At 47.3% G+C, this 25,254-nt stretch overlaps 1 protein-coding gene across 1 annotated transcript in view; it reads left to right on the top strand.

Moving 5' to 3' along the window:
* LOC137326311 (peroxisomal N(1)-acetyl-spermine/spermidine oxidase-like) overlaps positions 1-25,254 on the top strand; it is a 45,015-nt gene continuing 19,761 nt past the window's right edge. The window contains exons 1-2 of the mRNA XM_067991279.1: positions 1-229; positions 19,792-20,251. Of these exons, the coding sequence (XP_067847380.1) occupies positions 82-229; positions 19,792-20,251 (608 nt within the window). The 5' untranslated portion in view covers positions 1-81. The remainder of the gene's footprint in view (positions 230-19,791; positions 20,252-25,254) is intronic.

Below are 25,254 nucleotides of genomic sequence, written 5' to 3'. Positions count from 1 at the left end.
GTAAAATGTTTGTAATTGACGGTGTTCTGAGGACCAGATGGATTGGTTTCCCTGTAATATTTTTCATGTCCTGTAATACAGATGGAGAAAATCCCAAAGATTGTCATTGTCGGAGCTGGGATAGCTGGAGTGGGAGTCGCGCGCAAACTGCTGATGTACGGATTCACTGAAGTCCAGATTATTGAGGCATCAAGTCAGCCTGGAGGACGGATCGGAGGTTCACCCTTTGGTAAGTGCAAATACATAGGAAACCTGGGGACAGATAGAATCCACAGCAAGGACAATTACTCGTGGAATGTGAGGATAGAATAGGTGCTTCCAAAGACATCTAACGTGAAATACATTATTAGGAAAGATTAAATATTTGCTTCAACACGACCAATATCTGGAACTGTGAATCTTGCTTTAAAGTCAATGAGCAGCTTCCTCAAGGTTTGTTGCCTGACACTGGAGATGTCTTTTGATTAACAGAGCTGTGGGTGCCAGGACTTCACCTGAAGTCACCTGACGAAGGAGCAAAGCTCCGAAAGCTTGTGATTTCAAATAAAGCTGTTGGACTATAACCTGGTGTTGTGCGACTCCTTACATTTGTCCACCCCAGTCCATCACCGGCATCTCCACATCATAATTTAAAGGAGTATGACAGCTTGTATGTATCTGTATTTAGCTGAACTGTAGGTCAAAGTTAATTGAAAACAACATAAGTGAAAGGGTAGTCCTAGTTACGTTGTGTTAAAAATATGGTCTATTAAGCTTCTCCAATAACCGTGATTTGATCTTAGAGCAGAGATAGGGGTTTTATTATTGGCCTCGGTGTCTCAAGGCAAGGGAAGGAAAAAACATCAACCAGGGCTCCTGGTCCTGATTTCTGTCCAGCAACTCCTGCTGGAAAGTGCATGTGTGTAGACATCAGACAAGGGCACCAGAGTGAATCCTCCACAAAAGAAAGAAACCTCGGCTGGCTTGGCTCCCAGAGCAGAGATAATAGGCTCGATTTTCCAAGGGGTGGGGGGCTCCGAAAATCGCAGAAATCCCGAACGGCTTCGGAACCCGGCTCCAACTCCGCAGACTTCTGGGTTCTGCGCTGACACGTCTGGGTGTGGCGCACCTCCTGAATGCAGAAGTCCCATCGGCAATTAAAGCCAGCAGGATGATAACTAAGAGACTTATTTAGATACTTGAAGTATTTAATTTTGTCCACATTAAGGCAGGGGTCCAATTTTTAAACATCCTCAGCGAGTTTCCTGTGCTGTGGGAAACACTCCATGTTCTACCAGACATGTTGGACATTCAAATGCAGATGGGGAGTTCTTGCTGCAGGGCACTAAGTTCTTTCTCTCAAACCTTTGGCTGCGAGATCTTTGTGTTTCCACTGAAAATTCTTACTTTCCACAATTTCTGTCGTCTTTTACATTCCCTTCTGCAGAGATTCAGTCAGTCTAACCTGTAGATATTTCCTATTGATTTAAATCACATTAAATCGCTCCCTGCTGGGGTTCCAGATTTTGAAATTAACCCTATATTATCAAAACAGGATGCCTACCTTTCACTTCCTGTCTGTCAAATTCTGGCATCATGCCCACGTTAGATAAATTATAAATATTTAAATTCAACCCAATTGGATTTTTTTTCCTCCTGATTGGCTATTTGCAAATATGTTTGTGACTCTCAGAAGCAAGTGAGTCAATCAAATCATTCAAAATAATTTTGAAGTTCTTTTTGGCCACTATTTTTGTCTAATTATTGCTGCTCACCCATCACCTCTCATTGCAGACCTACACTGGCTCATGATTCCCCCAATGCCTCTAGTTTAAAATTCTCATCCTCATAATTAAATCCCTTCATGGTCTCGACCTCCCTGTCTTTGTAACCTCCTCTACCTCTACATGGTGGAAGCCAACTCAATAGTGTCTTTTAAAAGGGAATTAGATAAATACTTGAAGGGAAAAAATTTACAGGGCTATGTGGAAAAGAGCAGGGGAATGGGACTAATTGGATAGCTCTTTCAAACAGCCGGCACAGGCACGATGGGCCAAATGGCCTCCACCTGTGCTGTACCTACTATGATATAAAGGTGTGGACAGAAGATGTTGACATACAGTTTTTCCATTATGAATTCGGTGACACGTCGAGGTAGGATTTTGCCATTAAAAAACACTGTGCTGTACCTACTATGATATTATGATATTCTTCTGTTCAAACATATTTAACAACTTTTCGGACCCCCTTAAACTCACACCATCAGGATGGGGGGGGCACCATGATGCATTCACCACTACATCCGAGGAGGAGCAACATCACCAGCCTCACCGGGCACGGCGCGCACTTCCGCCACGTGGAGCTTCACAACACAGTGCTGCGCCACAGGCACCTGCACAAGAGCACAGAGGGCGACAACAGAGAGAGCGACGTCGCAGGAGGCACTACCCTCACAACAGGGTCTACAGACCGAGACTCAGCTTCCTGGACCTCTCTGAGGAGCAGTGCATACAGAGGCTCAGAGTGAGTCGCCAGGTAGTCGCAGACCTCTGCAGCCTCCTTCGTGCCGAGCTACTCCCGGCTGGGCCGAGTGGCATCTCGTTACCCCTCACTGTCAAAGTCACCACTGCCCTCAACTTCTTCGCCTCAATCATTCCAGAGTTCCACAGGGGACATCGCCGGGGTCCCTCAGTCGTCTGCTCACAAGTGCATGAGGCAGGTCACCGACGGTTTGTATCGCAGGGCCTCGCAATATGTCAACTTCCCCATGGACAACCTCAGCCAGACGGAGAGGGCAGTGGGATTCCACTCTGTGGCTGGCTTCCCACAGGTGCAGGGTGTAATCGATTGTACCCATATAGCAATACGAGCACCTCCACACGAGCCAGGACTGTTCATCAACAGGAAGGGCTATCACTCCATCAACACTCAGCTCGTTTGTGACCACCACAAAAGATTTCTTCGCGTGTGTGCGCCAGATTCCCTGGCAGCTGCCACAATTCCTTCATTCTGAGGGAATCCATCATCCCGCCCTTCTTCCACGCACCGAACACCCTTAAGGACTGGCTCCTGGGGGACAAGGGATACCCTCTGCACACGTGGCTCATGACACCTCTGAGGAACCCCATCACCGAGCAACAGCTTTGATGTAACGAAAGCCATGTCGCCACCAGGTCTACAATTGAGCATGCTATAGGGCTGCTCAAGATGTGATTTAAGTGCCTTGATCATTCTGGGGGAGCGCTTCAATACGCACCAGACAGAGTGGGACGCATTATAGTCGTGTGTTGTGCCCTGCACGACGTGGCACAACAGAGAGGGGTGCCGCTTGAGGAGGCCCCATCCACATCTGCCATCCACATTGAGGAGGAGCAACCCATGGGCAGAGCAGCGGCTCACCTGGCTGCTCTTGAGGCCATGGATTTACTGATACGTAATCGGTTCTCCTGACAACAGACCTTGTGAAGAGTCCAGTCCTCAGACCACCTGGAAAAAGCAGCGCCCACACCAGGCCACCCACCCCTCCCTGCACAAAACAGTCCCGCAACTACACATACACCCGCTGTAGAGTGACCCAATCGGTAGCGTCAAGTGTGGCCATTCACGGTGAACCCCATGAAAGGGCCCTATCACAAAAGCCAGTCAAGAATGGGCAAGACTGTGGCAGTAGTGGTGACAATCATAATATTTAATGTCACTTTAACAAAAAGCTAATATAAATGAAAAACATGACCAACCGTCAAACACCCTTGTGCATCCCCTTCGTGCTCACAAAACCTTCGCCTTTCTCTTCCGACTACTCCTATGTGGTGCTTCCCCTGTGGCTGCAGAAGAGGTAGTGGCAGGTTGCTCATGTCCATGCCCTGACCACTTAGATGCTTTGGGCCTCCGCCCTCTGGGTTTCGGAGTCCGTGAGGGCCCCTCCAAAGACTGCTCCACCTGCACCTGTGCAGCGGCAGACTCGACCATCTGGAGAGGAGGCAGCATTGTGGGTATTGGTTGAGACAGAGCAATGGGTGAGACATGGGAGCGCTTTGAGTGGCGTCCCCGCTTCCATGTCCCCTTTCGCCATCATCACACTCCTGGGCCAGGGCCACATCACTCCTACCACCCTGCTGGACAACAGTTTGGAGGACATGTGTGATGCCTTTTAAGGCCAATGCTAGTGTATCTGTCTGCCTGTCTAAGGCGGCAGAATGTTGTTCACCCTGAGTCCGAATGGGCCTGAATGGACTCATTGGTGAGCCGTGCTTGAAGCTCAATGGAGGCTAGCCTTCTGTCCATCGTAGACATTCCCGCACTTACCTGTGACACTATCTCCGATAGTTGCTCACGTCCCTGTGACAGTATCTGAGATTCCCTCCTGTACCTGTGCCACCATTCCACTCATGCAGTAGTTGGACTCCTCCATCCTCTGCGCTGTTGTGGAGGGTGCGCATGGCACATCTTCCAGTACCTCGCAAATGTCCCTCGATCATTCTCCTTTTAAAGGATGGCCCCCGGGGTTCAGCATCTGTGTCCAGCTGAGCAGAGCCTAGAGAGGAGTGCTCCCACCGACACAGTCTCACCACAGCTGCCCCTGCCACCAGTGTCTGTTTGTGCTCACTGGTGTGTGATGATTCACCAGGTGCCAACCCAACTAACTGAGTACCAGGACCCACCGAGGTGTGAGTATCTGCGCTGATGGATGGCTCACTAAGATGTGATGGTGCATCCTCAGAGGCCGGCAGGTCTTCTGAGGAATCTCCCTCTGCGATCACTGTGGTCGTTGAATGGCCTGTAAGAGAACAGAAGACAGTATTAAGCATCATCACAGATGTGTCATGTTGCGATGAGAATACTGAGGTGTTCAACATGCCAATCATTGTTAACATCAATTCATGTGTATGATAAATGTTAAAGTTGTGTCACCAGACGTTTGTCGGGTGCCAGTCTTGGTGTCCCCGACGGACAGGCACTCGAGGGAGCGGCTCAGCTCCGGCGCCTCCTGCTCCGCGTCTGTGAGGACCACTACTTGCTGTGGCCCCCCTCCAGTCCTCGCCCTCTCCCGTGCATTTTGCGCTCTCTTCTAGAAAGGGAGAAAGTACAGACGTGTGAGTGAGGATGAAGCGGTCAGCCGATGAATGCATTGCTTTGGGTGAGGCTGACCATGAAAGAGGTGCAACAGAGGGTGAATATCAGGGGAGGTGAGGATTGGGGTGAGTGGTAGTGGTGGGGTGAGTAATGGGGAGGTGAGAAAGTTCAGGTAAGTTGAGGGTGAGCCTTAAGTGGATGTGAGTAGTGTTGGCAGTGCAGAATGAGTTGTGGGGGTGGGGGAGCATTGAGGCGCTTCCTGCACTGGATCCAAGTGTGGGAGATGTTGCTGCTGCTGGTGACCTCCTCTGCCTCCTCGAGCCAGGCCTTCTTGGTGGCAGAGGCAGGGCACTTCCTCCCATCCGCAGGGTAAATCACTTCCCTCCTCCTCCTCCTCCTCCTCATCCCGTTCAGTAGCATCTGGAGTGAGGCATCGCTGAACCTTGGAGCAGCCGTGCCCCTGTGCTGCTCCACTGTGGTTTCTGGGTGTTTGCTCCAGCAAAAAGTCTTTGGAGCAATGGCCCTTTAAATAGAGCTCCTCCAGCTGACAGCCTGTGATGCGGGTGCGCAGTCCGCCCGCTGCGCAGCTTTCCGACGGCAAACCCGGAAGCCACGTTAAGTGGCACCAATTCAATTGCGATCACGTGAGAAACGGACAATTTTTATTGGTCGGGCTACCCACGTGGCCATTAACCCCCCCCCCCCCCCCCACTGCTGAGGCCATCCCGCCTCCATTCTAATATCGAGGCTAATATCACTGTGATCTCTGTGTCCTGAATTGGTAAGGTAGCCCTATAGTGGAACGCAGTGCGATCGCCCTCTTGCTGCTATGGTCCATGTTGCTGCTTTGCTGATATACTTGAAGTCTGTCACAAATAAAGCTTTAATTGATATTAATATGTGTATGATTCGACCAACCTGAACCCAAGTTATATTTAGAGACATGGCATATAATTTGGCTAACAATACTAGCCTCTGAGATGAATGTGAAACCAGGGTCAAGAGAAGTTTCTTGATCAGTGTGTTTCCAGACCAACGAGGAAGGATGCAGCACTGGATCTAGTTCTGGGTAATCATAATATCATTAGGAAAAGGACAATGAACAATCAAATGTGAAAATACTTAACTGGATGGGGGCAAATTTCAGTGAGTTAAAAAGGGATCTTGCCCAGATGGATTGGAAACAAAAATTGGTAGGCGTAACTGGAATTGAACAATGAGAGGCCTTCAAGGGCAGATGCGTACCCACGAAGGGGAAAGGAAGGGCATCCAAAGCTAGAGACAATAATCCGGGACAAAATAAACTGGGACTTTGAAAATTATGGGCTAATAAATGAAAGTCAGCATGGATTTGTTATAGGGAAATCGTGTTTGACTAACTTGATTGAGTTCTTTGATGAAGTAATGGAGAGGGTTCATGAGGGCAGTGTGGTTGATGTTATGTATCTGGACTTTCACAAGGCATTTGATAAAGTCCCAAATAATAGACTTCTTAGCAAAATTAAAGCCCATGGGATTAAAGGGACAGTGGATACAAAATTGACTAAGACACAAAAGCAGAGAGCAGTGGTGAACGGTTGTTTTTCAGACTGGAGGGAAGTATACTGCATTGTTCCCCCAGGAGTCAGTGTTAGGATAGCTGCTCTTTTTGATATATATTAATGACCTGGGTACAATTTCAAAGTTTGCAGATGACACGAAACTTGGAAATGTAGTAAACAGTGTGTAACAGACTTCAGGAAGATATGGGCAGACACATGGAAGATGAAATTTAACGCAGGTTAGTGTGAAATGATGCATTTCGGTAGGAAGAATGAGGACAGGCAATATAAAGTAAATTGTACAATTTTAAAGGGTGTGCAGGAACAGAGAGACGTGGGGCTGCACATACACAAATCTTTGAAGGTGGCAGGACAAGTTGAGAAGGTTGTCTTTTTTTAAAAAAAAAGCACTTGAGATCCTGGGCTTTTTATTAATAGAGGCAGAGAGTACAAAAGCAAAGAGGTTATGCTAAACCTTTATAAAACACTGGTTAGGCCTCAGCTGGAGTAATGTGTTCAATCTGGGCAGCACACTTTAGGAAGGATATCAAGGCCTTAGAGAGGGTACAGAAGAGATTTACTAGAATGTTTCCAGGGATGAGGGACTTCAGTAATGTGGAGAGACTGGAGATGCTGGGGTTGTTCTCCTTAGAGCAGAGAAGTTTAAGGGGAGATTTGATAAAGGTGTTCAAAATAATGAATAGTTTTGATGGAGTAAATAAGGAGAAACTGTTCCCAGTGGCAGAAGGGTCGGTAACCAGAGGACACAGATTTAAGGTGATCGGCAAAAGAGCCAGAGGTGAGATGAGGAAACATTTTTTTATGCAGTGAGTTGTAATGATCTGGAATGCACTGCCTGAAAGGGTGGTGGAAGCAGATTCAATAGTAACATTCAAAAGGGAATTGGATAAATACTTGAAGGGAAAAAATTTACAGGGCTGTGGGGAAAGAGCAGGGGAGTGGGACTAATTGGGTAGCTCTTTAAAAGAGTCAGTGCAGGCACGATGGGCCGAATGGCCTCCTCCTGTGCTGTATCATGCTAAGACACTATGATTGGTGCCCGGTGCCCTTCGGCACTCAATCAAATGGCCATTCTTCATTTATTTTTTTCTAGACTGTGAGTGTTGGCAGGATATTTAATTACATGGAGCTTCACAGTCAAATCCAATCCTGTCCCCTCTCAACACCTGTATGTGTGCACTTCCGCCACAGGTCAATGCATGGTGACCAGGACACTGAGATCTGCCAGCTGAAGATCTGCCAACTGAAGATCACTTTCTGCTCTGTTTGGCTCAGTCATGTACTCTCTTTGCCAACTGAATCATTGGAAGAGTTCACCATCTACAAGCTGGTTAAATGTAATATCTCGTCGGCATCTGTGTGGTGTTCCATTTATGCAAAAGGATAAGTACGTTTAATTTTTTCAGTTTTAAGAAAAATTTGCATAAATGGAAGACCCATCATATATTCAGAAGGATCATAGGAGGCACAGGGCAATTTTGTGTGTGTCATAATGTATCTTATGTGGATTTTGGCACTGGGATTATTAATAGACTTTCCTTGGCTCCCTCCTCCTCCTCATCTACACGTAGACCTTTGGAGACATCATCAGATATGGGGTCAGCTTCCATAAGTACACTGATGACACGAACTCTTCCTTTCCACCAGTTCTCCTGATCCCTCCACTGTCTCTGTGTTGTCAGACTGCGTGTCCGAAACCCAGTTTTGTATGAACTGCAAGTTCAACTGGCTAAATATTGGAAAGATTGAAGCCATCGTCTTCAGCTCACGCCAACAACTCCATCCACCTCCCCAGCCATTCTCTCAGACTGAACCATGCTGTTTGCAACCTTGGCGTCCCATTTGATCCTGAGCGGAGGTTCCAACCCCATAATCTTCATCATAAAGGCTGCCTATTCCCACCACATTCACCTGAGGAAGGAGAAAGCCTCCGAAAGCTTGTGAATTTCAAATAAAATTGTTGGACTATAACTTGGTGTTGTAAAATTGTTTACAATTGTCAACCCCAGTCCATCACCGGCATCTCCACATCATATTCCCACCTGTATGACATCATCTGCTTCTGCCCCTACTTTAGACTATCTGCTGGCTGAAACTCTTATCCATGCCTTTGTCACCTCCAGACTTGACCTGGGTGACCTCCTGTCCTCTTGCTCTGTAAACTTCAGCACATCCAAATCCCTGCTACCCATATCCTATCCAGCACCGAGTCCAACTCACCCACCATCCCTATCCTTGCTGCCCTACATTGGCTCTTGATCCCCCCCAATGCCATAAATTTAAGATTTTCACCTCGTCTTTAAATCCCTTTATGGTCTCACCTGCCCCTATCTATTTTATCTCCTACAACCCCACAACCTCCACCCCCCCCCCCCCCCCAACAAAGAACCCTCCACTCCTCTGATTCTGACCTCTTGTGCATTCCCTCTCCTCTTCACCCAATCATTGGTGGCTGTGCCTTCAACCACCCAGTCCCTGTGCTCTGGATTTCCATCCCTAAATTCTTGCACCTATCCACCTCCTTCTCCTCCTTTAAAATTGTCCTTAAAACCTAACTCTTTGACCCAAGCTGATGGTCACTCCTCCTGCTTTCACCGTCTTTGGCTGGACATCTACTTTTTACATTAAGCCTCTGTGAAGCATCTTGGGACACTTTTCTATGTTAAAGGCATTCTATAAATGTTGGGTTTGAATGTGGCTTGTGAAGAAGTTGAGGCAATTTCTTTTTAATCAATGTTTTCACATATTTCATTTGAGTACTTCATGGTTGGTATCTTGTCTTTTTCCAAAATTTGGATTGAGAAAAGTGTTCAAGTGTAATACCAGGTCATGTGGTAGATCTCATAATGGTTACAAATAGTTCAAGAAAGTGGTGTTAAACTGATGTTATCACAGTGCTCCTGAGGCCACAGCCATTTTATAAATCAATATTTGCAACAAAAATTATGTCAGTTAATATTTGATGCTAAGTTATAGGCTTCTTGTTTCTTCTCTTGTTAAGGCACTTTTTTCTCCCTTTTCGTTTCTTTGGTGTCCATCATGGTCAAGACCTGCCGCAAGGCCTCTGCCAATACTACTCTACAATTGCATGCAGGGTGACCGTTTTCCTCTTATTTTTCCATTCTCCGCGCCCCCACCAAGAGAAAGTGTTGATGGGCGTCTGTTCGACCCTGTTGGGAACAGGAATTTGCCACCTGAGGAATTACAGGGTTGAACTCTTGACCTAACATTCACTTGCACGACACTGCAGCTTCAACACCAAACTCCAACATGAGGCATACAAAATAAGTGTTGGAAATGCTTATATCTTCAAAAGTACGAAATCCACCCCTCTTTTTATCTGGAGCTGGTAGCCGAAGTGGGCTACGTACTTTTGGAGGTTAGTGAAATTCTCTTTCACAGTGAGGTGAACAGTGGATGGTTCAGGGATGGGGACAATTCGTAACTGTGCCACTTGAACTTCTGCCTCGGGTACAAAGCAGAAACTGCTGTCATTCACCGCGCACCAGCTGTGCTGACCGTGCTGGTAGTGAGATGCTGCTGTGGTGACGCAATATGTCCCACCTCCTATATACACCACCTGTGGGGGAACATGGCCTTGTGCCATGGCTTCCATGGTGCAGTTTATAGGCTTCGCGTCAGCAGCTCTGAACCCGCACTGCGGTTTTGAATAGGCGTTCAAGTGCTGGGGACACAGGATTATGTGTGATCCCCGGCTCCGGCACCCCGAGAGGTCAGTACCCGTCATAGCATGCTCCCACTTTATGACGTAGGGCGGGACCGCTGTAAAACGAATGTGTGCACCCTCCCTGAATGACACCAATGTTCTCCACCCTGTACACCGGCGCGGGTCGGGCCGTCCCGCCCATGACTGGCATCCTTACAACTATCCCTATGATGGTGTGGTTGGAACGGCCACAGTCCACTGGGACTGGGTAGGCCTCAGAAGCTCAGGGGAGCTGGCACGGACTTAATGTATTCTCAAAAGGGTGAAGGGCTGCGAGGTGTTTGTTGCTGATCCAGGAGGGGACTAAACCTTGCTTTAAATCCTCCAGATTGCTGCGGCCCTCGCCCAGCAACCATGCCCCATACAGCACGCACACTTCATTCTGCGCCACCTGGTCTGACGCATTCCGACCCTCCCTAATGAGCGCATTCACCGTCTCTGCATGCTTTTCCAGCTCCGCTATGATCTCCTTTAAGTGGAGAGTCATGGCCTGATCTTCGTGCAGTTCCGAACCCACCACCTTATTCACATCGATTAATATTTTCTTTAATTGCTTTTTTAAACCATTAATCTGGGTCTGCTGCTCTATCATCTAAGCTGTTGATGACAGAAGACCCCGTGTTAAAACCAGTTAAGACATCGTTAAAAGCACCCCTTCTTTGTCTCCCAATCCCGTCCAAAAGCTTGTGGGTGTATAGTCTGGTTCTGTCAACGTCCGAAAAATCAAACTGATAAAATTTACGGAACATATCTTTTTAAGAGGGCTTGATACAACTGCGCGGTCTCTGTGGGGCACCACGCGGGTAGGTGTACCTCGGTGAGGTTTAAAATCACGGAGGCTACCGCGTAGTGCACCCCTTGATACAGTACCTGGTCTGTAGGTACTAGCACCAAGCCATTCCCTGGTCCCTTGGTGGTGGCAGGGCATCCCTTTACTATCATACGTGACGCCGCGGTCGTGGGCAGGGGCTATCGGGGGCGGGTTACTAATTCAGTGGCATTAACCGAGATTGGGGAGTATGGGATCGCGCATGCACCCAGGCGCGATTCCCAGTCCATCCCCCTCCCGTCATCTTGCCACTGGCTGCGGAAAATGATGGAAATGCCTGTGGGGCAGACTTTCTCTGAACCCCACATACAGACATAGATCCCCTGATCCGGTTCCCACCATTTGTCCCAGCACACACTTAACCCTCCCTGGGTCCCTGTGATGGTCCTGTGGGTGTTATTCCCTAACCTCTCCCACTCTACCCTGGGGTTCCCCACATCCTTACTTAATTTTCTAAGCCACCACCACCTATCCAGGGGAAAGTTGCCTTTACATGACAAACATATTCCTATTCCCACGGTGACGCTAATCCTTGGGGTGACAATTCGTATCCTCGGGCACTGGAGGGAGGTCTCCCCATATGAAAAACCGGTCTGGCTCGAGTACTGGGTCGAATTTGACCCCAGCCATCCAGGCCAGCTCCCCTCGTGAGTGTACAAGGCGATTTCATCCGCCTCGCGTAGGCCGCTCCCATCGTAGGCGAGGGGCGCCGTTTTCCTGGAGCATCTGAAGATGTGGTGGTCCTCGGTGTTGCCCCTTCTCGCGAGGCCCAGCCCAGACAGGGCGAGCAGGATCACTCCTCCGAACATTTCCTTTAATTCCCTGTAAGAGATAAAGAACATCTGGCCGGGCTCCCTATAGGCTTCCTGGCTCAGGTGAAGTGTGAGCGGGTCCCTTGACCTCAGCGCACGTAGACAACATTGGAACGGTTCCATCTTAAAATTACACTACGGTTCCACACCTTATAATTAACCTAAACATCTTAATTTAAAACTACAAACTTAACTGCTAAGGTTATATACATCTGCCGTCCGTCTCCGAGCGGCCAGCTCAAATTCTGTCAGGACTGCTGCAGGCTGCTCCCTGCGGCGTGGCTGTACTGACCTTTACTTCCGGTCCCTCACAGCCCGCGACTGCTGGCTGAGGACCTTTGTCTTTCAACTTAACTTTAACGCGGGAGGTAGCCCTTTTAAACTGGGGAGCCAGCGACCATGTCTTCCTAGGCTGGGGTGTCCGAGGGGACCTCCTAGGAAGTGCTGTTGGTGGGGCTACCCTGGCGAGCGGACCCTTGTTGTGGGTCGCAGCCCTCGCTGGCTGGGGGCTTTTCCCCTGTGGCTCCTCCCTTCCCAAGCCTGAGCTGGGGACAGGCAACCCCTCGCTGCCTGCTGCCGGTGGCTGAGAGTCTTCCTCTCCAGGTTCAAAACCTGGGTCGGGGGCGGGGCTACCTGCCTCGGGCTCCTCCTCCTCCCCACCTGAGTCCCAGAAGAGAGGGGGAGTGGTTTGGACAGGGGCCTGGGTGACTCCTCCCCTGACGCACGCGACTGCGCCTGCGTGTGCTGCCTGGGAGCTGGGACCTGCTGGGAGCTGGGGATTTCTAACCTCGGGTTGGATCCCAGCTGCCTGCTTTTTCACCTCTGCAGTACTGGGGACCGGTAGCTCGTGGACCGTTTCCCTCCAAGCCTTGTCTGTGGCTCTTTCCCCAGCGCGGATGGTCTGGCCCAGGAATGTCACCTCCTGCTGGCCGATCTGCGCTTTCTTTGGGTTCACTTTAAAACCTTTACTCCGCAGCAGCTCCAGCAATTCGGCCAGTAGCGGGCCATGCTCTCCGACTGAGTCGGTAAACAAGAGCAAGTCGTCTACATACTGCACCAATTGGGTGGGCTGGCTAAATTCCTTTAAACTACTTGCCATGCACTGGTGAAAGATGCTGGGGCTGTTATGAAAACCTTGAGGCAAGCAGTTCCAAGTATACTGTTGCCCTTTAAAAGTAAAGGCAAACTTGTACTGATCCTCTCTCCTCAAGGGGATCGACCAAAACCCATTCGAAATATCCAGCACCGTGAACGTAGTCGCGGATGCTGGAATGCTTCCGATGAGGTCGGCAACTGCTGCCACTGTGGGGGCACACGCGGGGATATTGCTGTTGAGCACCCGATAGTCCACCGTGGCTCTCCATGAATTGTCTGGTTTCTTGACCGGCCAAAGCGGAGAATTAACATGGGTGGCTATGGGCCTCAGCACTCCCTGCTGCACCAACGAGGATATGGCCATCTCCATATCGGGCTCTGCTTCTCTAGGAAAGTTATACTGCTTCTGGGGCCGGGCCATGGGGTCCCCGTCTACCCTGACCTCAAACCCGGTGACCCTCCCACAGTCGTGTTTGTGCGTGGCGAACGCAGCTAGGTGAGCCTGCACGAATGCTTTAAATTCCTCCGGGACACCCTCCATCATGAGCCCGAGGTCGTAACCTCCTTTCGGCTTCACAGTACACAGGGTTCCCTTCCCTTCTTTTCCTGGGATGACTACCACACCATTCTCCTCACCAGTGTCGGCTCCCCAAAGGCAATGGTTGCGGAGATCCACGAGGATCCCGTGGCCCATGATAAAGTCGGCCCCTAGGATCCCCTTTCCTCCCTCCACTTCCCACCTCACCAGGACACACGTCCACTTGGTTTGGAGTGGGCCCAGGCGGATTGAGAGCGGCTTGGAGAATGCTCCCACCTGTTCCTTGCCGGTGAACCCGGATAGAATGTATGGAACTCCGCTAGACAGAGGTGAGGTGGTGGGATTAGCTGTGTGGATCACGGTGCATGATCCACGCGTATCCAGCAGATAAGTCCCTTTAACCTTCTCTACCTCCATCTGCATGAGCGGTCTCTTCCATCCATCATACCGGAGAGCACACAGGTAGACAGGCTGCGCGGGCTCTAGTCATTTCAGGGCGTCGTCAGGGGGGGCTGAGGGAGCTACCACACCAGTAGTGGCTGCTATTTTTCCCTGGCTGGCCATAAAAGATCGCATGGCCTCAAAAAATGACTCCATGGCGGCGGGGGCAATTCCTGTCTCTGCCTCCCCCGTCGCTGCCTTTTGGGCTGGGGCGGTGGGATTCTTTCCCTTAGTGTCCTTCCAGGGGTTTTTACAATCTTTGCGCCAGCGGCCGTCCTTCCCGCACCCATAGCAGTTTAACTTAGCCTGGGCGGGACGATTCCCTTCCTGGTGCCATTCCCTTTTATGCTGGGCCCCTGGTTTAACCTCGTGGACTTTGCCCTTGGGTTGTCGTGTCTCAATACCCCTGATATTTTTAAATGCTATCGTGAGCTGGCGGATCACCGTTTCCTCGGTGATCTGGGGGCTACGGGGGTCAAACCAGGCCGCAGCTCGAGTTCGAATTTGGGGCAGGCAGTTTGCCATGAGACAGCGGAGCCAGTGGGTCAATTGATCTCTGTCCAGGAATGCCTGCCCTGGCATTCCCGGGCATGCGCTCCGGTAGACTGGCCACAGCCTGTCTGCGAACGCCTGTGGGGACTCCCCGGGGAGTTGTACTGTTTTTTCCACCCGGGCGAACGGACTCCCGTCATTTAGTCCCATGGCCTCCAATATCTCATCCCTTAACCCCTCGTAATCTTTCTGCCCCCTTTTACACTCATCTGATAAGGTTTGGAGGAGGTCACCACCCAGAGAAAACAGCAGCATTTTTGCTTGTTCTGCTTCATCGCAGTCATTAACGCACGCTACCTGCTCTATCTCACGGAAGTGTAGAGAGGTTTCTCCCCTCACTGTAAGCTTAGGGATATGGCTAACCATGGCCCTGAGCTACAAACTGGTTCTGGATGGCCCCTAGGTCCTCGCCATCGGCGGGCGGGCCGTACCTCCGTTGTCGGAGGGGGTACACTGGTCCCGGTCCTGGTCTATCTACCAGGGCTTGCTGGGTCTCCCCTAATGCTTCATCCTCCACCCCCCCCCTTGCTGCCAGACCTCCTGAAAACTCGGGGCTATGGGTGGTGGCCGTGAAGCCTCTGGTTCCCTAACCAGTGTCGTTCTGGGAGCTGCCTGTGGGACTTCTCTGCTTGGGTTTCCAGTAAAATCCGACTGGCCCGCCTTCGGGCTAAGGAGGCATACCATGCCCTTCGCCCTCGCTAAGGCCATGCCCAAGCTTTCTATTTCTTGCCTGCAGGGGCCATGATCTGCGTCTTCAAACCCCTGGGCGCAGGCCAGCTTATATGCTGCCTTTACCTCGCCTACTTTCTCCTCATGCACTTTTAGTTCTTGCGTGAGGCTGTGGATCTTATCCATTAACCTAACCTCACTGCCTCTCGCCTCTCTGACCTAGTATTCCAGGTGTTCCATTCTACCTCTAGCGCTACTTTTGAGCTCAGCGATCTGGTATTCCAGGCGCTCTACCTTTGCCTGGTGGTCCCTTGCCACCTGTGCCTTTTCTTGGCTTATTGCCTGGAGCGCCACTACCCCTTTCTCTTCTGCTGCTGTCTTTTCCTGCAACTCTCGGGTCAACTGCTTAGTCTTGGCTGCGCACGCTGCTACAGCACGGTCTAGTACTAAGACCTGCTTTTTAAAACACAAGAGCCAGACCGCCTTCTCGATACCCTTCTTATACTGTGTACTTGCTGTCCACTGGATGGCTGCATCTATGGGACGCTCGGCCTTTAACATATCGCCCACCCATTTTTTCGCGATATTTATCTTGCCGCACACATAGGTAGACACCTTTCCTCCATTGCGGATTCCTCCTCCGCACCACTGTCTGCCTTGTTACACACTTTCGCCTGAGCTCCCGCCTGACTCGCCATTTCTGTAAGGAGTTTTGTTTCCGGGGCTTATTGTAGGTCAGCCAGTTATGGTTTCCTGAGCTGCCCTGCCCGCTGTGCGGTTTCAAATCGCTTTCCCCTTACTGATTCTGAGCTCAGGACTTATCGAGTGGTAATAAGGACAGACTAATAGACCAGTGGATTGGTGCAAGGAAAACCAATATTTATTAATAAGAAAACTAAAACGACAAGGTAAACAGTATTATACAGAAGATAAAAGGAATTGCTATGGATGCAATACAGTCTTACACTTAACGGGGTGGAAGAAACGGACACATCGAGGGAAAATTCTAAAATCACAATTTTAGCAATACCCCTTTAACTCCCACCCTTACACCTAGCTAGGTTGTCTTGTGGCGGCCAGAAAAAAAAATAATGCTCACCATGAAACAGATGAAAAGGCCTGGCCCCTGTGTCCTGCTGCTGCCTTCGACATGTGGTTGCGATGTATACTGGACGGCCTTCTTCTTGGTTGCTAGCAGGCAAGCAGGACGCCGGGCCAAGGCTAAGAGAAAAGAGAGAGAGGTTCTGGGATGCCCCCAGTTATACCCTCCCGGCAATGGGTTAATTTCGCGCCTCATCAGTTTGTTCCATTGTCCGATTTGGGCGTGAAAACGTAAGACAAAAGGGGTCCCGATCTTGGCCCATTTACATTAATGGCCGGTACCTGTACTGATCTGTTCCATAACTGCTTTCCATTGTTCCGAATGTTCCTTGATGGGCTACCTTTAGTCCTGGGATCACTCCTGCTTGAATTTTGATGTGTAGGCCGGCAAAGTTGATGGCTTGCCTCAGGGCGTGAATGCAACTACATTGTTCAAGGAAACCTGTCTGAAACACGAAGCCTGCCAAGCTGTTGGAGAATGCTGCAGGCCTTTGGCCATGTGTCTGACCGCAGCCATTTTGAAAGACCCTAGATTTTTTAAACCACAGTCACACCAGGGTTTCTTTAATAACTCCAATAAATCTTCGGTGGGGGGGGGGGGGGGGGGAGACATGTGAAATTTTGCAAATCCCTTCAGGCTGGTGATGCTGTTCGCCCTCCGAGGAGGTCATGACTGCAGCTACGGCGGCCCCCATCCGGAAGATGTACATCTGAGGGGGTCCGCAAGGTAGGTACATGTCTCCGGACCCCGGGGTAAGTGTTCAAGTTGGTGACTTTGATTGTCAGGAGGAGGGTGGTGGAGGCCAAACTTTGTCCCAAGTGACAGAGTGGCCTCCTGCAATGAGTGAGGGTCTCCCCCGCCCCCCCACCTGTCAAATGGACCTTTGCAGCTGCCACAGGCTGACAGCTGCAACAAGTCCATTTGAACTGGGAGTGTTTCCCCCAGTATGGGAAACAGTCCCAGTTTTCAATAAAATCCCACCCCTCCTCACATAATCCCTTAATCAGGTCAGTTAATGACCTGAACAAGCAAAATAAATACTTTCAAGTGGCATCCCGCTGGCTTTAATTGCCTGCGGGATTCCCACCAGCGGGGGTGCGCGCGCACGCCGGCGTGTCAGTGGGGAACCCAGAAGTGGGCGGGTTGGAGCCGGGCTCCGGTCCCACTCCGGGATTCTCCGATTTTCGGAGCCCCCCACCAGGAACGCACCCGATAGCGGGTGCTAAAATGATGCCCTTTGTGTCTGCCTTCACGGAAGCAGAAACAAAAAACCTCCCAGAAATATTAGAGAACCAAGAGTCTGGTGAGAATGAGGAACTGAAAGAAATTAGTATTAGTAAAAAAAAATAGTACTAGAGAAATTAATGGGACTAAAAGTCAATAAATCCCAAGGACCTGATGATCTACATCCCAGGGTTTTGAAAGAGGTGGCTTTAGGGATAGTGGATGCATTGGTTGTCATCTTCCAAAATTCTATAGATTCTAGAGCGGTTCCTGCAGATTGGAGGGTAGCAAATGTAACCCCACTATTTAAGAAAGGAAGGAGAAAGAAAACAGGGAACTACTGTTAGCCTGACATCAGTAGTAGGGAAAATGCTAGAATCTATTATAAAGTATGTGATAACAGAACACTTAGAAAATAATAATAGGATTTGGCAGAGTCAACATGGATTTATGAAAGGGAAATCATGTTTGACAAAAAATTAGTATTAGTAAATTGGAATTTTTTGAGGATGTAACTAGTAAAATAGATAAGGGGGAACCAGTGGATGTGGTGTATTTGGAATTTTAGAAGGCTTTTGATAAGGTCCCACACAGGAGGTTGGTGAACAAAGTTAAAGCACATGGAATTGGGGGTAATATACTGGCATGGAGTGAGAATTGGTTAAGACAGAAAACAGAGAGTAGGAATAAACGGGTCTTTTTCAGGTTGGCAGACTGTGGTAAGTGGGGTACCCCAGGGATCGGTGCTTGGGCCCCAACTATTCACAATCTATATCAATGATTTGGATGATGGGACCAAATGTAATATTTCCAAGTTTGCTGATGACACAAAACTAGGTGGGAATGTGAGTTGTGAAGAGGATGCAAAGAGGCTTCAAGGGGATATAGACAGGCTAGGTGAGTGGGCAAGAACATGGCAGTTGGAATATAATGTGGAAAAATGTGAAGTTATCCACTTTGGTCGGAAAAACAGAAATGCAGAGTATTTTTTAAATGGTGAGAGATTAGGAAATGTTGATGTTCAAAGGGACCTGGGTGTCCTTGTACATGAGTCACTGAAAGCTAACGTGCAGGTGCAGCAAGCAATTAGGAAGGCAAATTGTATGTTGGCCTTTATTACAAGAAGATTTGAGTACAGGAGTAAAGATGTCTTACTGCAATTATATTAAGCCTGGTGAGACCGCACCTGGAGTATTGTGTACAATTGTGGTCTCCTTACCTAAGAAAGGGAATAGAGGGAGTGCAATGAAGGTTCACCAGACTGATTCCTGGGATGGCGGGATTGTCGTATGAGGAGAGATTGAGTAGACTAGGCCTGTATTCTCTAGAGTTTAGAAGAATGAGAGATGATCTCATTGAAACATACAAAATTCTTACAGGGCTCGTCAGGGTAGATGCAGGGAGGATGTTTCCCCTGGCTGGGGAGTCTAGAACCAGGGGTCAAAGTCTCAGAATAGGGGATAGGCCATTTAGGACTGAGATGAAGAGAAATTTCTTCAGTCAGAGGGTGGTGAACCTTTGGAATTCTCTACCCCAGAGGGCTGTGGAGGCTCAGTCATTGAGTACATTCAAAACAGAGATTGATAGATTTCTAGATATTTAAGGCATCAAGGGATATGGGGATGGTGCAGGAAAATGGCGTTGAGGTAGAAGATCAGCCATAATCTTGTTGCATGGCGGAGCAGGCTCGAGGGGCCGGATGGCCTACACCTGCTCCTATTATTATGTTCTTGAGATGTTTTGTTCAGCAGTTTTGAAGCCTTGCTATCCATTTCCTGAATTCTAAAATGGCCACCAAGTGGCGCTAGGAAGAATTCAGGTTAATCAACTGAAGTTTTTTCTTTTAAAAAAAAATTGTTGCAACTAAAATATTTTTAGCACAGATCGTTCAAATAGGATATGAAGATCATAAAGCTAGAATTTTTCTGATTTTAATTATGGCATGCGACTAACTACTTTAACAACAAAATCAAGATCAACTGGAAAGATTAGATCCTCATTTAAATCAATGATATCTGTCTTATCTAATGTTATCGAGTCAATGTCTTTTTTGATAAGGGAAAAAAAATCAGTTGAGCTGTTTCTGAATTTAACAGGATTGAATTGGTTTTATCGGGACATTGTCATGTATAATTTTCTGTGAAATTGTGCTTCCCACCCCCCCCCCTCTCTTTTGTGTACATTTTAGGCAAATCGTTTGTGGATGAAGGAGCACAGTACATCCATGGGGTAAGCTTGAAGAACCCAATATTTCAGCTGGCAAAAGAACATGGTCTACTGCAGGAGTCACCCAATGAGCTGAACAGTCAATGGACAGTGCTCACTAACACGCAGGATAAGCTGCATCCCGACCTTGCTGAACAAATATCAGACCTTGGTGTGAGCATTATCCAAAGCACTTACTCTCTAGCTAAGGGAAAGAAATATGCACAGGCCAACAGTATTTGTGATATTTACTTAAAGGAAGTGAAACAGCTGATTGAACAGTGGAGCTCTGACCCTACTGACCTCATCACCCAAAAACTGAGTATACTGGGACTGGTGATGAAAGAGCAATCCGTCAGTATAGGAACGCATGACCTGGGTGATGTGTCTGTACATTCATGGGATGAATATGAAAACCTCAAGGATGATCTCAACTTTCCAGGGTTAGTAGACACAGTTGTTCCTAACCTTTTGAAGTGAACTGCCCTGGACTGTAGGTTTTCCGAGACTGTGTAAAGATTTCTGTTTGGATAGCATTTTCACCTTGAAAATTTCATCAAAATGGGGGGCAAAACAAAAGGGTTCACTTGACCTACTACTGCTTCCTTTAAAGATAGTAATTGAACTCCCTTTATAAGGATGCTCAGTAGCCCATAATGACCTAACATAGAGAGTCAGAGAGAGAGAAAAAATAGTTCCCAAAAGAATTCCCATTCCTAAAATGAGGATTTTACAGCACAGAGGGAATGCATTTGTGCCAGCTCTTTGAAAGAATTATCCATTTAGTTCCATTCCCATGCCCTTTTCTCACCCTGTTTTAAGTTTTCCTTTTCCAATATTTATCCACTTCCCCTTTAAAATCTATTATGGATTCTGTTTCCACCATTATTTCTGATAGAGCATTCGATGTCCTAACGAATCTCTGCATTTTAAAAAAAAAGATCCTAAACCCTTCCTTCAATATTTTGGTGATTTTTAAATTTAGGCCATATAGTTACCAACTCAGAGTAGTGGAAATGATTTTTCACAATTTAACTTATACACAGCCCTCATAATTTTGAACAACTCTATCAAAGCTCCCTTTACCCTTCTTTATTCTAACGAAAAAGCCTCTGTTTCTCTAGTCTCTTCTCTTTACTGAAATCTCTCAACCATAAGGCTTTAGTTGCTAGGAGACACTGGAGAAACTGAGGTGCTTTTCATTGGAAGAAAGAAGAAATTATGGAATTTTTTTTTTGCAACCGCTCCATGACTATGATATTCATCCTAAAAGAAGGCACCCAAAACTGGGCACAATATTCTAACGGCAGCCTAACCAATGATTTGTATTAAGTTTAGTATTATCTCTACATCCCTGTGTGTAAAATCCAGAATCAAGATCTTAAATGTGTGTTTTTTTACAGCTTTTGTAACTTGTCCTCTCACTTTTAAAGATTTGTGTACCTGAATCCCCAAATATTTCTGCTCTTCTACTCATTTTTACCATTTTGTGTATGTATCATCTCCTTATTCCTCCCCTCAAAATGTATCACTTCACATTTCTCCCAAATTAATTATCATCTGACATCTATCGAACTGATCTACTAACCTGTCTATACACTTCTGAAGTTGGTTACAATCCTCTTCACAGTTAACCACACTCCCTATTTTTGTGCCTTTTATACCCAAGTCCAGATCATAGAATTGTAGAATTTTGCAGCCCAGAAGGGGGCCATTCAGCCCATCCCACCTGTACTGGCTTTCTGAAAGAAAAACCCACATAGTCCCATTCCCTTTCTCCATATCTTTTTCAAACTTTAAAGATATTATGATTTCTCCTTCCACGATAGTTTCTGATAGACATTCCATGTCCTTATAACCCTCTGGGGAGAAAATAAAAATTCCTAACCTCACCCTTTGTTCTTTTGGTGGTGCTCTTAAATATATACCCTCCAGTTACTGACTCACTGACCAGTAGAAGCAGGTTTTCCTTATCCTGATTTTTTTTTCAGCACTACTTCCTCATCTATAGTTAGCCTATCTAATTGCTGTACCTCATCCTCAGTGTAAGAATTCCAGGGTCTTTCCCAGAGATTCATAGATCCGGACGATAGTTCAGGCAAAGAAAATGACCTGACGCGGTAGTTTTGGGAATCAAAATGATTCTTTATTTAGTAATTTAAAAATAGCACATAGCAAGCATGAAGCAACTCAATTAATACAAGGATTACTCTACCCGATAATACAAGTGGGGGTTCGCAACATTCCTTACTTAATGATTTAAAAGAGCACATAAGCAGGCACAAAGCAAAGCGAGCAACTAACTGATACAACCTTATGCATCAAAGCAATCGTTTAGCTCCAGAAGTGGGGAGTTGATTACTGTGGTAACAGGTGATGTGTCAAAGTTCTTCTCATGAAGGTTTGTCTTTTCATCAAAGTTTAGAGACAAAGAGGTTTGGTCAAAGCTCAGAATCAAAGTCTCTTTGGAGGAACTCATGCTGCAGTCGTTAACGCTTGAAGCTTCTTCCAGCTTCTCCGTTGTCTGTTGTTTTGACTGCTACGATCTCTTATTTTTATATGCTTCTGAGCAAATAGGTATGAACCAAGTTATGAGAAGGCTCAATTTGTCCATAGCATTAAGATGGATGGCCGGTTGAACCCCTTATATCCTCCCCTCGACGCAAGCCAGGTGTCCTATCAGTTCTTTGTCCTTCGCAGTTGATGACATCGAAAACCTTCTGCAAGCTTCTCCTTATCAGTTATTGAAAGTCGCAGCCTGTTTACAGTTTCTGTACTGCATTGCTCCGGCAGTGTTAAATTGATATTCAACTGTCCAATTTAAACAGTCTGCACTTCGCTGTTTTGCGTTTGTGCATTTATACTGTAATATCCAGGGCAAGTTATCCCTTGCTTTCAAATGTACTGTAAATGTACTATCCAAGTGAATGTCCAAATCCTTAAAGGGACTGGTTAACCCTTTGTGTTGAATTGTCCAGTAGTTCAGAAGAATAAAATGGGGTTTCATCCAATGATCAAAATCCTTATATGTAGCCTTTCATTCCCACTACTACACTTTTGTGAAAACCGAGGCAAAGTACTCATTTAACATCTCCACCATTTATCCAACAACAACTAGCATTTATATAGCGCCTTTAACATAATGTCCCAAGATGCTTTACGGAGGCGTAATCAGACAAAAATGGACACTGAGCCAAAGAAAGAGATTGTAGGAGGGTGACCAAAAGCTTGGTCAAAGAGGGTCTTAAAGGAGGGGGAGAGAGAGGTGGAGAGATTTAAGGAGGGAATTCCAGGGTGTGGCATCTAGACAGCTGAAGGGAGGGGGTGCACAAGGCCAAGAGTACGAGGAATGGAGAGTTCTAGGGTGTTGTGGGGTGGAGGAGGTTACTGAGCTACAGAGGGCTGAGGACATGAATGGATTTAAACACAAGGATGAGAATATTAAATTGGAGGTTTTGGGGGAGCAGGAGCCAATATATACCAGCAAGAACAGGAGTGGGATTTGGTGTAGGATCGGATACAGGCAGCAGAGTTCTGGATGTGCTGAAATTTACAGAGCGTGGAGGATGGGAGGCCAGCCAGGAGAGCATTGGATTAGTCTATAAGGTGACGAGGGATAGTTCACCATAGGCACAGTCACAGACTATTATTTGTGACTTCGATTAGGGCCATTTTGGTGCTAGGGCAGGAACAGAAACCTGGTTGGATTCAAACATGGAGTTGCAGGAAAGATGGCTACAGATTTGGGAGGCAACATTACATTCAACGAATAAAAACAGAAAATGCTGGAAACACTCAGCAGGTCAGGCAACATCTGGATAGAGGAAGATGGGTTAATGTTTCAGGTCAGTGGCCTTTCGTCAGAACTGGAAGAGGTTATAGATGAACAACTTATAAGGAGGAACATAGTCAGGGAAAAGGGGGCGGGGAGGAAAAAAAACCTGATATGTGAATCTGCACTGCACTCCTTCCAAGACCAATATGTCCTTTCTAAGGTGCGGTGCCCAGAACTGAATACAGTACTCCAGATGTGGTCTAACCTGGGCTGTGTATAACTGTAGCAAAACTTCCTCCCCTTTATAATCTAGCCCTCTAGTTATAAAGGCTAACATTCCATTAGCATTTTTGATTATTTTTGTACCTGACTACTATGTTTTAGTGATCTTTGTGTTAATTGTATCCATGTGATTTATATCAATTAGTGTTAATTGCATTCAGGTGGTGCATATCAATTGGGGACTCTCTTGTATTCATTTATATGAGAGCTTATCGAGGGTGTGGAGAGAGTAATGTTGATCTCTGTTGAGATGAGGAGAAATTTCTTCATTCAGATGGTGGTGAATCTTTGGAATTCTCTACCCCAGAGGGCTGTCGAGGCTTAGTCATTGAGTACATTCAAAACAGAGATCAATAAATTTCTAGATATTAAAGGCATCAAGGGATATGGGGATGTTGCAGGAAAATGGCGTTGAGGTAGAAGGTTAGCCATTATCTTGTTGAATGGCGGAGCAGGCTTGAGGGGCCGGATGGCCTGCTCCTGCTCCTATTTCTTATGTTCTTATGTTCTGTGAATAAAGGCTTGGAAGCAACTGAAGACTAGGCTCTAGTATTCTATCCTTCACCACCTGGCTATCCAATTTATTACACTGTGTACATAACCCTAAATCTCTTTGGACCTCCTGTTCCAAGCTTTTCACCATTTAAAAAAAAACTCGGATCTATCCTTTGATCCAAAATGGATGACCACGTACTTGCCTGCATTGAAATCCTTCTGCCAGTTTTGCCCATGGAGTCTTTGATTAACGCAGTCACACCTCTTCCCTATTTTCCTACTCTATCCGGCCTGAATATTTTTTAAACCAGGCATGTTCAGCTCCTGTTCTGCCCTCACCTTGGCCATGCCTTTGTTAATGTTGTTATATCATTATCTGTCCCCCATAGCAACTTGTGTCTGTAGCTCACCAATTTTATTCACAAGAATCTGCATTTAATTACAATGACTCAAACCTCCCACTGCTTGGCAGTCTTACTTGTTTTAGTCCCTCTTCTTTCAGATGTTTCTCTCTTTTACCTTTCCTACATTCCTTGTCCCTTTTGCTTTCCTTTCTGCATCCTCGTCATATTTCTCTCTCGTCAAGTTTTTCCTCCTGCGCAGTACTAGTTACTTTCCAGCAAGAATTTTGGTTCTAGCCTTGTTCAAGTGAGGTCCTGTAGAGGCCATTCCTATTCCAGAACTGGTCCCAATGTCCCAGGAGTCTGAAACTTCTCCAAGTTACCCTTCGGTCATAAACTATCTCATAACCCCAACTCACGATAATGTTTTGGTATTCTCTCTCTTGATGGGAGACACGATGAAGAGGGAGCAACACTATTTTGAGAGAAGTGCAGCGCATGTGGGATTTGAAGACTCCTGCAGCAAATGGGAAAGCGTGGCTCTAGTGGTGTT

Source organism: Heptranchias perlo, chromosome 10 (assembly GCF_035084215.1).
Source record: "Heptranchias perlo isolate sHepPer1 chromosome 10, sHepPer1.hap1, whole genome shotgun sequence".
In the NCBI taxonomy this organism is placed as follows: Eukaryota; Metazoa; Chordata; class Chondrichthyes; order Hexanchiformes; family Hexanchidae; genus Heptranchias; species Heptranchias perlo.
This window is presented reverse-complemented; position numbering and strand designations above follow the sequence as displayed.